A 15577-nucleotide genomic window follows, 5' to 3' on the forward strand; every position below is an offset into this window, starting at 1 on the left:
GGCTTCCCCACTTTCTGGATCACACTGGCATTACAGAGACTCAAACAAATCAGGTGTTCATCTAGTCTACAGTGCTGCTGTGTCTGTGAGGAAAACCTTGCCAAACAAGGTTTTTACAAACAAAAGCTAGAGTAGATAAAATTTCACCCTCAAATAAAAGGACAGGCTGACATAAAGTTTAAACTTAACTTGCCAAAGGAAGGAAGCTCACAATTAAGGTGGCTGTTCCTAGCACTTAGTAGTCTAAGGCCAACAGTATAAAGCATAACAAACCAACAGTCCCCATGTGGACAGACAACACTGAGATTTCTGATATAATTAGCTTCTTTTTCACAAAAGAGTCAGATTCATAATTAAACTCTGTCCCCTCATTCTGCTGTACACATATTTGATTGCTTCCTAAGGGCCTGAGTTAGAAACTAGGAGAAAGCCCCAAACCACAAGTCCACTGACCTCCGGGGGCCAAGAGGGAACTTGATGCATGTTTGCATTAGCTATTACTCAGGCTTGTCCAAACAGAGGTTGATTTCATCTTCCCACTCAACATACTGCTCAAGGGTTTGTTGGTCAGTTTCAATAGTTCTTACAGACCACTGAAAGGGACTGGTCCCATGGCTAAGTGCCCAACACACTGAGTCCCGTGGAAAACTCTAGCACCTGTTTTGAGAGGAACAGGTTGTTGCGGCTAGAGTACAGCCTAGAACTGAAGTGCGAGGCTCATGTGTTGGCCCCTCTAGCTTCTTACTTGATTAATCAAGTCAATTACCCTCTCAGAACTTTAGATTCCTTGTCTACAGCAAGGAGATATCTATCTCCTACCTCATAGGATTATTGAGTAGTTTACATGAAGTAATAGCATAAGTGAAAGTACTTATGAAAGTGAAAGTAAACCGCAAAGGTCCAAGTGAAGGGAATGGGCAAATGATGTTGTCTCTTAATGTCCTAATTGGCCTCCCCATATATGATCCTGCAGTGGCTCCCTACTGCTCCAGGATAAAGTCCAGGCTCTTGAATAAGGTTAGAAGCCCTTCTGCCCTCTAATGACCCAACTTCACCTCTTGTCAAATCCCCCACTTACCTGAGGCTTCAATCAAACAAGATGTCTTCAAGTTCCTCCTTCAAGGGCTATGCTATCTCTCTGGCGAGCAGGAGTGGCTCTGCCCAGAGAGCCTCCCTTCCTTCCTCTCTTCCATTCTACCCAACTAACTCCTCCTTCGGGGTCCAATCTGAGCTGAGATGTAATTCCCTCTTAGAATCTTTCCCCGACCTCTTCTCTGCACACTTTCATAACACGTAGATTTACTCCTTTGTAGCCTTTTTCATCATTGTGTTAAAATTGCCTGGATACTCATTAACTCTTTCCCCTTTCAAAATTTTGCAGACCAAAAAGTGTTGAATGAGTGAATTTAGTGAAAATGATAATGATCTAATGTTTGGCATGAGTAGCTGACTGACAAACCAATAGAGTACCCCCACCCCCAACTTCATAAGCAAGGAGGAAAGAGGTTCTTGGAGATCTAGTTAAAACCTCACCCACCCCAGTCACTCCCTTTTAACCCTAAAGCAAAAGGCTAATCAAGGGCCAAATATGTACTTGCACCCCAGATCTCCTAGTCTAATTCCTTCCTTTACTCCCACAAAATGTTGACTACGCCCAGACTGTATGCCAGACCATCAGTGTCTTTTCATAGCAAGAGAAATGAAGGCAGATGGGGTGTAAGAGAAAATAGATTTGAAATTAAAAAACAAATGCTCAATGTCAGGCTTTGTGCGACCTTGGGCAACCCCGATGCCTCTAGGCCTCAGGCCCAACATCTGGCAAACGGAAATTTAGCACCAGCAAAAGGCTTCCTATTACTTTGGACTATTTTTCACCTACCTCAGCACGAGGTTTTTTTTTTTTTTTTTGTCTTGTCTTACTTTTTCTTTTTGCGGTGACATGTGTCTCGCTATGTTGCCCAGGCTGGTCTCAAACTCCTGGGTTCAAGGGATCCTCCCTCCTTGGCCTCCCAAAGTGCTGGGATTGCATGCGTGAGCCACTGTACCTAGCCTCACCATGTTTTATAGAAAGAAAATGAGACTATTTGAAAATGCTTTATACATTTCTTCTCAAAGAAATACTTTTACAATTTTCAAGAAGTTATTTTTTCTGGGGATGTTTAGCTTTATTACTCAAACCAAAGCATTTTAAAGAATAGGATTCAAAAACATTAAGCAATCTCTTTAGTACAACAAAGATTTTAGCCAATTGACAAGATCAGTACAGGCTTATTTGAATTAACTAATGCTACTTCTTCTGTCTTCATGTCATCAAAACACTAACGTCTACCAGTGCAAAGAATCCTCATCCACAATCATTAACTGAAGAAAGAAAAAGACAAACCCTTTTATAGACACTGTTTGATTTCACAGACTCACAGAAAGCTGCAGCCAGAAGAGACCTGAAGACCATCCAGGCCTGCACTCACCCTTCATGATCAGAAAACAGTCTAGTCTGATGTTTTCAGGAGGGGCTTGTGCCATGAATAATTCAAAACACAAACCAATTTTTTGTCACAGGCCTACGTACTTTTTAAAATAAGAATTAAGAGATAACTTGAACAAAAAATGGTAAATCATATAATAAGATCACAACATAAATTTAAAATGTAATAGTGCTTATCAAAGTTGAAGGCTGGCTGGGGGCGGTGGCTCACACCTGTAATCCTAGCACTTTGGGAGGTTGAGGCGGGCAGATCGCTTGAGCTCAGGAGTTCAAGACCAATTTGGGCAACATGGTGAAGCTGAGTTTCCACAAAAAATACAAAAATTGGTTGGGTGTGGTGGTGCACAAGAGGCCACTAATTCCAGCCTGATGACAAAGTATCAAAACAAACAAACAAACAAACAAAACCCAAAGTTGAAGGCTGAAGGGCCAAAATAAAGACACAACTCTGATGATATTATATATACTTATATATGCATGTTTTTCAACTTAATTATAATGGAATTTTGTGTATGTTAAAGAAATTATTTCACTTTTTCCACAAATTTGTCATCCTTCTATAAGGTTGGAAATTTTCAAAATGATGTAGACAAAATAGCGAAAGGAACAACTCAAATTATTTTGTTTATGGACAACACCCTGGTCTGTGTTCATTACTGGCTATGACTGAGACAGGCACCAATTTTTAAAAATTATCTAGTTCTAAACAATGTAAGAGAAAAATAGAAGTCAAAGGGCACTATTAATTCTCAAACTGTTTTACAGAGACGTTTCTAACTCTTCACCCAGTAGTTTACTCCAGCTGCTAACAAAAGCAAAAAGAGACTGAACCAAGTAGCCAAAGAAACAGATAGGGGAAGGGAAATGTTTTCATTTTTCTCTTCCCAACCCAATCCCCTCTCCCTCAATCTTGGTATGGGTGAGGTGCTAATGGACAGTGAAATAAGAAAGTGGTTGGAGTCGTTCCAAAAGGGGAACAGTTAACTTTCAATAAAGAATTGTTTTCCATGCTGTATCAAGATTTTACTCAGAGCTATTTAGAAGAAAAAAAGTAAACGATTCCTTGTTGAAAACCATAAACAGCTATCACATCCAAATTCATAAGTAATAGACAAATTACAGAAAGGTTAGTCACTGACATCTCACAACACAAACTTTTTTTTTTGTAATGGATTTTGTGTATTTGTATGTATGTGCGTATAAGGAGATTACAGTATGCTGCAATATTCATTCCAGATAAACAAATATTGCATAAGAAATGCATTTACAATTCAGCTTCTAATATATCATCCAATACTTCACATTAAAACTTGACCATACATCTTCAGAGACTGTCCTTCCACTTTATACATCAGAATAACATCTATGATTTATTAAAATAATTACCGCCAAGTTCTTCACCAAAATATGCACAATTATAATGTGATATGGGAAGCCATGCCAGTCCTAGCTCTGCCAGCAGAAGGCCGTGCAACACGACATGTTGCTTAACAGCTCTGTGGATGGTTTTTATCATGATGAAATGGGATTCCATATCCAACTGAGCTGCTGCAAAGTGCTTTGAAATCCTGCAATGCTGTCACGAGACCACAAGTAGCACCATTATCCAGGCTTTCTCAGTGGTAGCAAGCCTAAATATGATGAACATGATAACAAGCAGAGTGTTAGCATTTTCCCTAAGAGCCAAGAATTAAAATTCTGGGCTGAGGAAGATGGGAGCTCCCTGGAAAATGTCCAAAGTTGCAGTAACAGGTAAATACCAAAGTGCCTAGTTAAACTAACGCTAAATGCTACAAGGAGGACAGCAAGAAAATACTTTCATCACAGCTAATTGAGCTGCTGTGGAGAATGGTTTCCAAACTGTTTCCACCACTTTATGTGGCCTCCCAAAGGAAGTCCCAAGCAACTAAGTGACTTTTTTTGAAAAGCAGATTCATTTCTTCCTCTAAGGACAATCATGTACCTACCTCCTTTCAGGTTCTTATTAATTCAACTCAAAATAAGAAAAATCCCAAAACACAAAACTGAACATAGGAAAAGGGCACCTCTCCAGACATACTATATCTAATAATTATTTACTAATATTACTAATACTGAAATTTAGCCATAACATGTTGGACAGCAAATAGCTACCTAATCATTTTAGAAAACAGCAAATGTGTAGGAAGTTGCCACCCTCCCTCTCTTTCCCTACTGTCCATGGCAGACATTAGGAATCCATCACAGCCCTCAGCCTTGCTGAGCTCAGACAGGACCTCAGAACTCAACAAAAAACAGCATTCCTGGCAGCCACTATCAATCCATCAGGATTGATATTTTTCATCCTAGCTTTGTATATTCCTCAACATACTATGCCAAAATATTGAAATGGGTCTTTAAAGAAAGCCATTTCAGCCAGGTGTGGTGGCTCACACCTGTAATGCTAACACTTTGGGAGGCCGAGGCAGACAGATCACTTGAGCTCAGGAGTTTGAGACCAGCCTGGACAACACAGCGAAACCTTGTCTCTATAAAAAATACAAAAATTGGCCGGGCGCGGTGGCTCAAGCCTGTAATCCCAGCACTTTGGGAGGCCGAGACAGGCGGATCACGAGGTCAGGAGATCGAGACCATCCTGGCTAACACGGTGAAACCCCGTCTCTACTAAAAAATACAAAAAACTAGCCACGCGAGGTGGCAGGAGCTGTAGTCCCAGCTACTCGGGAGGCTGAGGCAGGAGAATGGCGTGAACCCGGGAGGCGGAGCTTGCAGTGAGCTGAGATCCGGCCACTGCACTCCAGCCTGGGTGACAGAGCAAGACTCCGTCTCAAAAAAAAAAAAAAAAAAAAAAAAATACAAAAATTAACCAGGCATGATACTGTGCACCTGTGGTCCCAGCTACTCCGGAGGCTGAGGCAGGAGAACTGCTTGAGACCAGGAGGCGGAGGCTGCAGATTGCCCCACCACATTCCAGCCTGGGCGAAAGAACAAGACGCTGTCTCAAAAAAAAAAAGCAAAGAAAAAGAAAAGAAAGTCACTTCATGACAGTTTCAAGACTAAAGAAAACCCTTTATTTAAACTATAAAATGATCATTTTTTCCCGTAAGATGAGAATAAAACATAACCATAAACATCAACACTACAGACATATGCTATTACAGTGAGATACACAAGGGGTCTATATAAAAATATTTATATAAATTTTTTTTTAAATAGAATTTGGCCTTATTCAACCCAAACGCCCAGTCCAGGTCTAATCCACTCACTACCCTGTCACTCAGATGAGTGCTGGGCAGAACACAGACACAAACACATCTCCATCTGCTAATTAAAAATGGGCATGAAACTGTTAACAGGCATCTGTTGCATTGTTTGAAGCTAATGGGCAGAGACAAAGCTGAAATGGCTCTTATAATGCAAACCCAGTGATTTCACTCATTTTCTATTTGGTATTTATGTTAGTGGGGGGTTGGAAGCTGGTGTTAAAACAGCTTATTATGGAGACCGAAAGATAAGTGAAATATCTTTGATAATCTAAAACAACCCTTTAAAACTGATTATGGAAAGATATGCAGCATTTTATACTGGGGGAAGTAACATTCCTGTGTTAAGAGTCCAAATTAAACACTTTTCATCTTAACTCAAATATCATCTAATAATCTACAATACTGTGAAAGAGAAGAGTAACAAATTCAAGCTATGCTTTACAGCTCATATAGGGCTTTCACAATTCATCCCTTCATCCATTCATTCATCCAGTGTGTAGACATTTAATATAGGCCTTGGAGATTTAAAAGGTGAATATGACTTGATTTTTGCCTTAAGGAGCTCACAGCAACTCTGAAAGGTAGACATAGTATTCTTACACTATGTTTTAAGAAACTAAGGCCCTAGAAGGATAACTGACTCCCCAAAGCCCACAAAGCTAGAAGAGCAGATGCCCATGGCTCTTAATTCAACACGCTATCTCCATAATGCCAAACATGCCAGTCCACTTCATCTGCCTGTAAAATGAAAATAACTTAAGGCTTTTCCATGTCACTATCAGCTCTGATAAAGGATCTATTTTAAAGTACTGTAACCACCACACATCCTTGACGGCCATGCCTGTTTTGCTCACAGGCGTCATCTAGTCCACAGACATGTCTGGTTGGCCCTTACTGTAATGGCTCTCACATTGTTTTTTGTTTGTTTCTATTAATTGCCCATAAAGTTCGATTTTTATGAGAAATTTTCAGCAAATCTTGAAATATGTGATGATTTTCCAGGATGGCAATGGTAAAGCTGCAAATAAAAAGCAGCCACTCCCTCAGAGAGGGGAATACATATAATCCAGGGTCCCCATCACACCCTGCTGCTTCCCATTCTGGTCCACTCCCCTTATTCATAGTTCCCACCAGACCCAGTTGAGTTTGCAACCCCTAACCTAGGCAGTAAGAATCTATAATCTTACCTTGAATTTCCCTTTTTATGTTTCCATGGCTACTTGCATTTCCGAAGCTTAGTGACATCATACCCCACATTACTCGTCACCTAAAATCTACTTCCCCATCCTCACCCCAATCCTCTTCTCATGCTATGAAAACTCTATTCCTGCAAAATATTCTCAAGTAACAGTTCTAACAGACACAGGAGAGCTGATGTCCAGAGCTGGGCACAGACAGGAGGACTTAGACTAGAGCCGACCTGAGGCCGACAGCTCCCTACCCATCCACTTCAGGATCTATGGTTCTTTTCAGATTCAGTTATGGAATTCAATTTGAAAATATACTGCTAAATTTTTCTTTGTCCTCACAGACTAGACTTATTTACCTCTAAAACAATACGTGAACCTATTTCCCTCCAGCTTTTCTCAGTGGATCCAAACAATCTCGCTGCTGTTGCCAAGAGAACCTCCTCCCTGACTTGCTGCCTGCAGAACAGCTGGTGAAGCTCTTCATTAAAGTACACATTCTTCAGACAGATCCACATTTGTACCCAAGACTCAGTTTCCCCATGTCCACCCTTTATATGTAGGAAGGCTTTTTTTATTCACTAGAACATTGATTGAAGAGATGAGTTTAACCCTTTATGATCAAGTATTAAATTTGACTTTTTCTGAACCAGAGTCACTATCAAGCTATCACTTAGATGGGAAATCTACTGGCAGCTTTGAAAGAACACAATGACATTAAAATAAGACTTTATGTACAAAATGTTCAATTCGAACTTGCATGTTCCTTGCATATTTTTGTTTGAGAAGCTGAAACCAAGGAAAACAACTATGAAAATGAAAATCAACTTGCTCTACATATCTGGACTATGCTCAGCCAAATGTTGATATCATCTTGGATAAAAATGTAAATATGACAAAGTTTGTTTTTCAGTCAATAAGTCTTGATAAAAGCTTTGAAATGCTACCAACCAAAACCAGTTTTTAATTTTAAGCAAGGATCAGCAAACTTGCTACAAAGAACCAGTTAGTAAATATTTTTAAGCTTTGTGAGATACATATGGTCTCTTGTGCATATTGCTTTAGTTTTTAACAACCTTTAAACAAATATAAAAACCATTCTTAGCCTGTGATCTGCACAAAAACAGCCTGCAGGTCACACTTGGCCCATGGGCTGTAGTGTGCCAACCCCTGATTTTAAGGAAAGTGAACCCAAGAAAAATATCCAATGTTACAGAATAAAATGTCTAAAAGTACTCTGATGAGACTAAGCTGCAACAATTACCAACATACCCCCATTCATATGATTTTATTAGTTACTTTACGTATGGAAGAAATTCTAATGATGGATACACTTTCTTCTCCTAATCTGAAATTATAGACACAGAAAGAAAGGGCAAAGGACTACTATGCGCTGAGTTATTCCGGTATAAAGTCCAACAGAACTCAGAGTCATTGTAGTAACATTTGCTATTCACCTGAACAGACTTGGCTAATCGAAATGGAAATGTCTTAACTTTCCTCACATAAAGGTGTATGTGCAAACTCTACTTCTTCCCTGGAAAAGGTGATGACTTGAATTAATGCGGATAATCATACTGATTAGGAATAGTAGCAGCTCAGTTGTGAAAAGTGACACAGACTTGAATTTGGGGTTTCGCTACAGGATCTGCTATATAATCAGCTGTGTAATTTTGAGGGTGTCAAACTTTCATTTTTTTTATTTATAAAATTGGGACAGGAATAAAGTAGATAATATCTAAGACTCTTCCTGCTGTTAAGCTATGACTATACTAAATAGTGAAACCACTCAGGAAATACCTAACAGGAAGAAGGGGGCAGGGCAGGAGAGAGATGGCAAAGGGAAGAAACTCTGATTGTCCTGTCAAGAGGACAGGGCTGGATTATCTCTTTTTGTTCAGCCAGCACCTTTTTCTGTGTAGAGCCATTTCAAGATGTCGGTATGCCCTCATATCAATATTAAAATGCATCCATTTCCCATAGGAAATATAATCTATAGCTGACTGTATTATCATTCCTAATTGTCTTTATGTTACATTTTACAGGCATTTAATTAAATGTGTTTTTGTTTGTTTGTTTGTTTTTTGTTTTTTTGAGATGGAGTCTTGCTCTGTCGCCCAGGCTGGAGTGCAGTGGCGCGATCTCAGCTCACTGCAAGCTCCGCCTCCCAGGTTCACACCATTCTCCTGCCTCAGCCTCCCAAGTAGCTGGAACTATAGGTGCCTGCCATCACGCCCGGCTAATTCTTTGTATTTTTTAGCAGAGACGGGGTTTCACTGTGTTAGTCAAGATGGTATCAATCTCCTGACCTTGGGATCCGCCTGCCTCGGCCTCCCAAAGTGCTAGGATTACAGGCGTGAGCCACTCTAGCCAATTAAATGTTAATTATGATCACATAGGGTTTTTTAGAGCCAATAAAAAAAATTCAATTTTCAAACATTTGAACTGAAAGGTGGGTTGGTCCTAGGCACTGGATCAATAATTTCAAATGGATAAAACATCCCTTCTTCATAGTTAACTAAATTATTGACAGATATACCAGAAGATCTTCAATAAGTAGGATAAAATAAAATCTACCTTCCACCACCCCTCAAAGAGCAAAAAGGAAATTGAAGGGATCTGCGATATCGGAGAATATAGCAAAACCTTATTTATTTACTTATCTATTTATTTTTTAGAGACAGAATCTCACTCTGTCTCCCAGGCTGGAGTGCAGTGGTGCAATCATAGCTTACTGTAATAACCTTGAACTCCTGGGCTCAAGTTATCCTCCTGCCTCAGCCTCCTGAGTAGCTAGTACTAAAGGTGTGTACCACTCCATCTAACTCATTTTTTAATTTACTTTTTGTAGAGATGGGGTCTTGCTGTGTTGCCCAGACTGGTGTCAAACTCCTGGCCTCAAGTGATCTGCTTCAGCCTCCCAGGTAGCTACGACTACAGGCACACATCGCCATGTTTGGTGAATTTTTGTATTTTTGTAGAGACAGAGTCTCGCTATGTTTCCCAGGTTGGTCTTGAACTCGGGACTTCAAGTGATCCTCCCACCTCAGTCTCCAAAAGTGCTGGGGTTACAAGCGTGAGCCACCACACCCAGCCAATAGCAAGACCTTAGAGAAGTGAGAAGAAGAAAGTATCTGCGAGACAACTGTATCTGTAATCAAAATGACTAATTGTCTCCTTCCCTTCTTGATGACAGAACCCCTATCAAAACAGTGTCGAAAGATGGCAGATTCCCATTTTTAAAACTACTAAAACTTTGACAAAGCAAAACTAAGACTTAAAATGTATCTTCATGGGAAGAAACAGACACACATACATATCTACCAAAACACATACACACAAACCCCAGGCGTTAAGAAATGCATCTTTTCCGTATGACACAGAGCTTATCAAGTGTTGTCAGCAATGCTGTGGCAGACCTCATCAAAACCCAGTCAGAAAAGCACAGGAACTTACACACTTAGGTACTTCATGACTAGGGAGGAGATGGGCTGTCACCTCAATAACTTCAGATCACCTGGGAATGAGGTGAGGGGCATGGAGGGAATGGCTGCTAGAGATGTCAACACCCAAAATCTATACTTGTAATCAGTGAAGAGTCTGCGGAACCAGAATGATGCTAACATTCACCTTGTTTTCCCAGCTTAATTTTGACTGCAGAGCATTAGGTTTCAGGTATATAAATTCTGCTGCTTGAAGGCAGTGTGCTACCACTTCCTGTTGGAGCTCTGGGGCTAAATAAGAGGTATGGGATTTCCCCTCCTCCACGTCAACTGAAGACACAGCTCACAGCCTCTTTTTACCACATCCACCTCACAGAAAATATGAAGACCAAGATCTCACATGAGATTCACCTCCTTTTCATGTTCACTTCCTATTCTAATCTGTTTCAGGGCACTGGTTTTCATGCCTTCATAGCTGTCACCCTCCAAAGAACCTCATTTCCATCATTTTTTGAAATCCACTGATAGACTTGAACTCTTCAAAATGAAAAATTTTAAAGGTACTATTTTAAAAGGAAGCAGACACCCTTAACGGAAACATGGGACAAAAATTAAGGGAAAAACAGAAAACGAATAAAGCTATCACAAACAAGCAAGTTTTCCAAGAAGCTTAACAAAAACAGCATCAGTGAGATTCACTTACTTTCAAGGCAGGAGATACTTCTGGGAGGCTCAAATACAGAATGGACAAAAGGACACCCACTCAACTTGTTAGAACTTATCCTTCACCATCTGTACTGCAGTATGCATTCAACAATGAAAAATCATTATTTGAGGCTTTGAAATTAATACCAACATCAAAAATTAACGCCCTTTAGTTGCTGTACCAGCAGCTACCACCAAATCCTAGGAATATACTTTAGAGATGACATTTAAAATCTGCTTTTTCAGAAAAGAAAAAGTCCCACTCAAGACTGACTGCCAAGAACTTGCAATTCAAACTTCCTTAAGCTCAGACATCATAACACCCAGGAGATTTTAGACCGTTCAATCTATATGAAAGAAGCCAGAATGAGCAAACAAACCATAGCCTTTTGTAATACTTACAGAGTGGTCTATACCAAATACTCTTTTTAAAATAAGATAAATTTTTTTTAAAAATACACAAACATTTAAACACTCGTATTACCAAAGCACTAGCTCTCTATTATTTCCCAACCCAGAAATTCATGGGGAAATATGCTGTAAGAACTATATGAAAGATGCCTAAATAAGCCACTATTAGAGGCCAGAAACATCACCAAGACAACCAAAAGCTGAGATACTCGTAAGGTACTTAATTAACCTGCAGCTATTTAACAGGAGAAATGATGTTAAGGTGGTCACTTCTAAGACAGCTTAAAACCAGCTTAGACTTGGTCTTCAGTTTATGGTAAGTTAAGAGATCTTGTTACCTGAACACAGTGTCTTCCAGGACAAAAGTAGAAACATCACCAAGACAACCAAAAGCTGAGATATTCTTAAGGTACTTAATTAACCTGCAGCTATTTAACAGGAGAAATGATGTTAAGGTGGTCACTTCTAAGACAGCTTAAAACCAGCTGTGACTTGGTCTTCAGTTTATGGTAAGTTAAGAGATCTTGTTACCTGAACACAGTGTCTTCCAGTACAAAAGTAGAAAGGACAGCTCCCAGCCAAGATGAGAAAGACTCTTGAATCAATTGGAAGTAACTTCGAGGTGTATCACATGTTGTGATTCATTTAACAATAATTAGAACCAAAGCAAAATATACAGGGAGGCAGGTAGAACACAAGATCAATTCCTTGGCTGAGAAGTTGTTAAACATTCAAATCCAAGGATTTAAAATACTGAGAAGTCTTGCTTCTCAGGAGATCACAGTAAAGAGGTGAACCATATTTTCCTGACCACATCATTTCCAAAAGTCACCAATTCCCTTAACATCCATTAACACTCACAGAACAAATTAACGCTCTACAGACATTATTCCATCATTAGTCACATTTTGCTTTCTCCTGCACTTGATCCAAAGGAAGTAAAGAGAACACGGTAATCAGTTACTGGAGCAAGTCCTGCGCCCCACTACTTTCCATTTCCTCTTTTCCATCTCCTCTGTCTTCTCTGCTCAACCTCCCTTTACTATGATGTTGCTTCCTCTTTTCCTTTCTGTCTCACACCCAGATCTCCTTTACTTTCTCCACCAAGTATCCTCATTCCGCCCTCTGATCCCTTGAACTCTTCTTCCACCTACAATTTTCTTCTGCCCCCTCCTACGACATCTCGGTCCAGACCTCCTGTGGCCAGCCGTCCCCTTCTCCCTCACCTCCTGACCGCTCATTCCCCTGAATTCCCTTCCAGTTGCCTGGTTCTCACTTCTCTGTCCCTTGTGTCCTCTGTCCCTTTACTTCACATCCCTCTCATTGCCCCATCCCTCATTTCCCCCTTCACATTTCCTTCCTCTCCTGTCTTTTAATCCATTTACACGTCCACTATCCCCTTGTCTCTCTACACGAGATTTCCTGCGTCTTCCCCCCAACACATTTTGTCCCTCAAAGACCCCTCCCTGTCAGTCTGCAAACCCTCTCGTTCCCCCAATACCCCTAGTCCTTGTTCCTCTGTTCCCCTTCCCCTTCCTTTGCCCCCAAGTTACCCCTTCGCCCTAGCCTCACGTTCCCGCTCGCCCCTCTCCCTCAAACGCCCTCGCCCCTCTCAGTGCCCCCGCCACCTTGCAGTCCTCGGGATCTCCTCTCCCGGGCTCCCAAGCGCCCCCCGCCCTCTCCCCATCCCCTCGTACCCGCCCCCCAATTCTCTCCCCGGTCCCGGGCCGCGGCCCCTCCCTCACCGATGGTGGAGATGAAGGTGGTGTTGAAAGCGTCCTCTGAGAAGCGGAACAGGAGGCAGGTCTTGCCCACCCCCGAGTCGCCGATCAGCAGCAGCTTGAAGAGATAATCGTACGTCTTCGCCATCTTCTCGCTCCGGCCCTCTGACCGGGGAGCCAGAGGAGGCAGTGGAGAGAAGCGAGGAAGGGGCCGCGGGCGAGGGGGCGTGCCCGCCAATCCGCCGCTGCTCGCTCCGCCCCGCGCCCCGCCCCTCCTCTCAGAGAAGGCCTGCGCGCCCCTCCCAGTGAGGCCAATCCGCGAGGGCTTCGTCATCACCGCCCGCGCCCCGGGGCTTCATGGGAGTTGTAGTTCCTCTCGGGAGCCTCGGGCGTGCCCCATGCGGACTGTCCAGGCGGCTCCAGCGGATAAAAGACCTGCTATGGGCGGGGTGACAGGGTGGAGGCGTTTCCACCCGAGCTGGGAAGGGACGCCCCGTTTCGAACTCTGCTGGTCGAGCCGCCGGAACTTAACTTTGTAATTTCTTTGTGTGCGGGCGCCTTCCAAATCCAGGACCTCAGAATCAGAGCGCCGTAGTTCCCGCATCTCTTCCGCCGAGACCTGGAGCAGAGATGCTTTCTTTCCTTGGCGCTGCTGTGGCGCAGCCTACGGGTTATCTGCAGAGTGCATTATCCAGCTTCTCCCCCAGGCCATGCCCAGAACCACTATAACCGCCCTCCGGCAGCGCCTCAGTCACAGAGCTGAGAAAGAATGGTTACCATGCTAACTCGAACCTCACTCGTGCCCCCTTCTTCAAGCCACACAGACCAGAGCCAAATACGATGAGTATTTAGAGAATCTGCTACGATGATCGCTCCTCTCTCCTCGCAGGAAGACGGATTTTTAAATCTGGGAAACCTTGTGCTACGGGTCTGTGCCCCATAAAACTGCAAGCATCCTGTGAGGCGGGAACCGGGCCACGGGAATTTAGAGAGTAAGGTTTGAATTTAGTCTTGGGTCTGCTGTATAACCGCTGTGACAAGTCACGCAGGCACTGTACATTTCAGTTTTCTCATCTGTAAAATGGATATGAAACAAGATACTTCATAGGGTTCTAGTGAAACTTAAATACTAAATGTGGAAGTTCTTTGAAACGCATAAGGCACTGTTAGCATTGATGGTAATATTCATTAATCTTCAGTAGGCTCTCACTTAACTGATGGCGAATATAGGGGGAAACAGCATTCTGTTATACTCAAGTTAATCCTCTATTATTTATTGTCTTAGGCTAATTCTTTGTTTTGTGGGTGTATTGTTCAGTCCCCTTTCATTTGCTAGTGGCAGAAACCCAACCGGATTAGCTGTTGTGAAAAGGGAGTTGACTGGTTCAGGTAATGTGGAAGCAAAAGGCTAAGGAGGTATGGGACCAGGAGTCCACCCTGCCAGGGCTCTCTGTCTCTCATCTGTTGTTCTCCCTTGGAAGTTTTAATTTTTAATATGTCAAATACGGACAGATAAAACCCTCATAAACAAAAGCTTCTTGGAGTCTTCAATAATTTTTAAGAGGATAAAGGGGTCTTGAAACCAAAATATTTGAGAACCACTGGTCCAGACATTTACCATTTATCTTAGCTATAAGGAAACACCTTCTGGAAGGCTAGAGGTTATTAAGGGAACCAGCGGACTCCACCATTAGTGGAATAAGGAAAGAAAAGAAAAAAAACGTGGACAGTTAGTTGAACAAGCCAGTAGGATTTTTAATACACATACTGTGTGCCTTGTGACTTTATGAACAGTGCCACTGATAATCCATTCTCGGTCGCATTGTGGCAGAAGACTTAGTTGGCCCTGGAATTGGCCTTCATTTTCTATGTGGGTAAAAGATGAAATGCATCATCATTAACTTATTGATCATACAGTAGCCAGAGGGCTGCTGCTGCTGCTGCTTACGGAATGTCTCATTCCTAGAGTCCACCAGATAGGAACAAAGCTCTAATGAGGTCAAAGTCACAGTGTCTGCCCCTAATGAAGAAGGATTCTGCTCTCTGGCACAGGCTGAGTCTCCTTGCCTAAGCCAGTCCTTGAGCAAGCCTCTGAACGTGACTTCAGCCATGGTCTGAACAATGTGGATTGTTCTATACCTTCCTCTTCATTCCTGGAAAAGAAGGGGAAAAAATTCCGCAAAGAGGAGTGGAATTTCTTTCTTTTTAAAAATGTATATTTATGGCCGGGCGCGGTGGCTCACGCCTATAATCCCAGCACTTTGAGAGGCTGAGGCGGGCGGATCACGAGGTCAGGGTATTGAGACCATCCTGGCTAACACGGTGAAACCCCGTCTCTACTAAAAACACAAAAAATTAGCTGGGCGTGGCGGCGGGCGCC

At 42.2% G+C, this 15577-nt stretch overlaps 1 protein-coding gene across 3 annotated transcripts in view; it reads right to left on the bottom strand.

The window, feature by feature from the left end:
- The window catches only part of RAB8B (RAB8B, member RAS oncogene family), a 77509-nt gene extending 64014 nt beyond the window's left edge, over positions 1–13495 (bottom strand). Inside the window, exon 1 of one of the 3 annotated variants that reach the window (XM_011940434.1) lies at positions 13222–13495. In XM_011940434.1, the coding sequence (XP_011795824.1) occupies positions 13222–13345 (124 nt within the window). In that variant the 5' untranslated portion in view covers positions 13346–13495. The remainder of the gene's footprint in view (positions 1–13221) is intronic. The other 2 variants (XM_011940435.1, XM_011940437.1) reach the window with 2 other exon arrangements.
- Positions 13496–15577: the final 2082 nt, after the last annotated feature.

The sequence above is a fragment of the Colobus angolensis genome, unplaced genomic scaffold, assembly GCF_000951035.1.
Source record: "Colobus angolensis palliatus isolate OR3802 unplaced genomic scaffold, Cang.pa_1.0 Scaffold19, whole genome shotgun sequence".
NCBI classification, from domain to species: Eukaryota; Metazoa; Chordata; class Mammalia; order Primates; family Cercopithecidae; genus Colobus; species Colobus angolensis.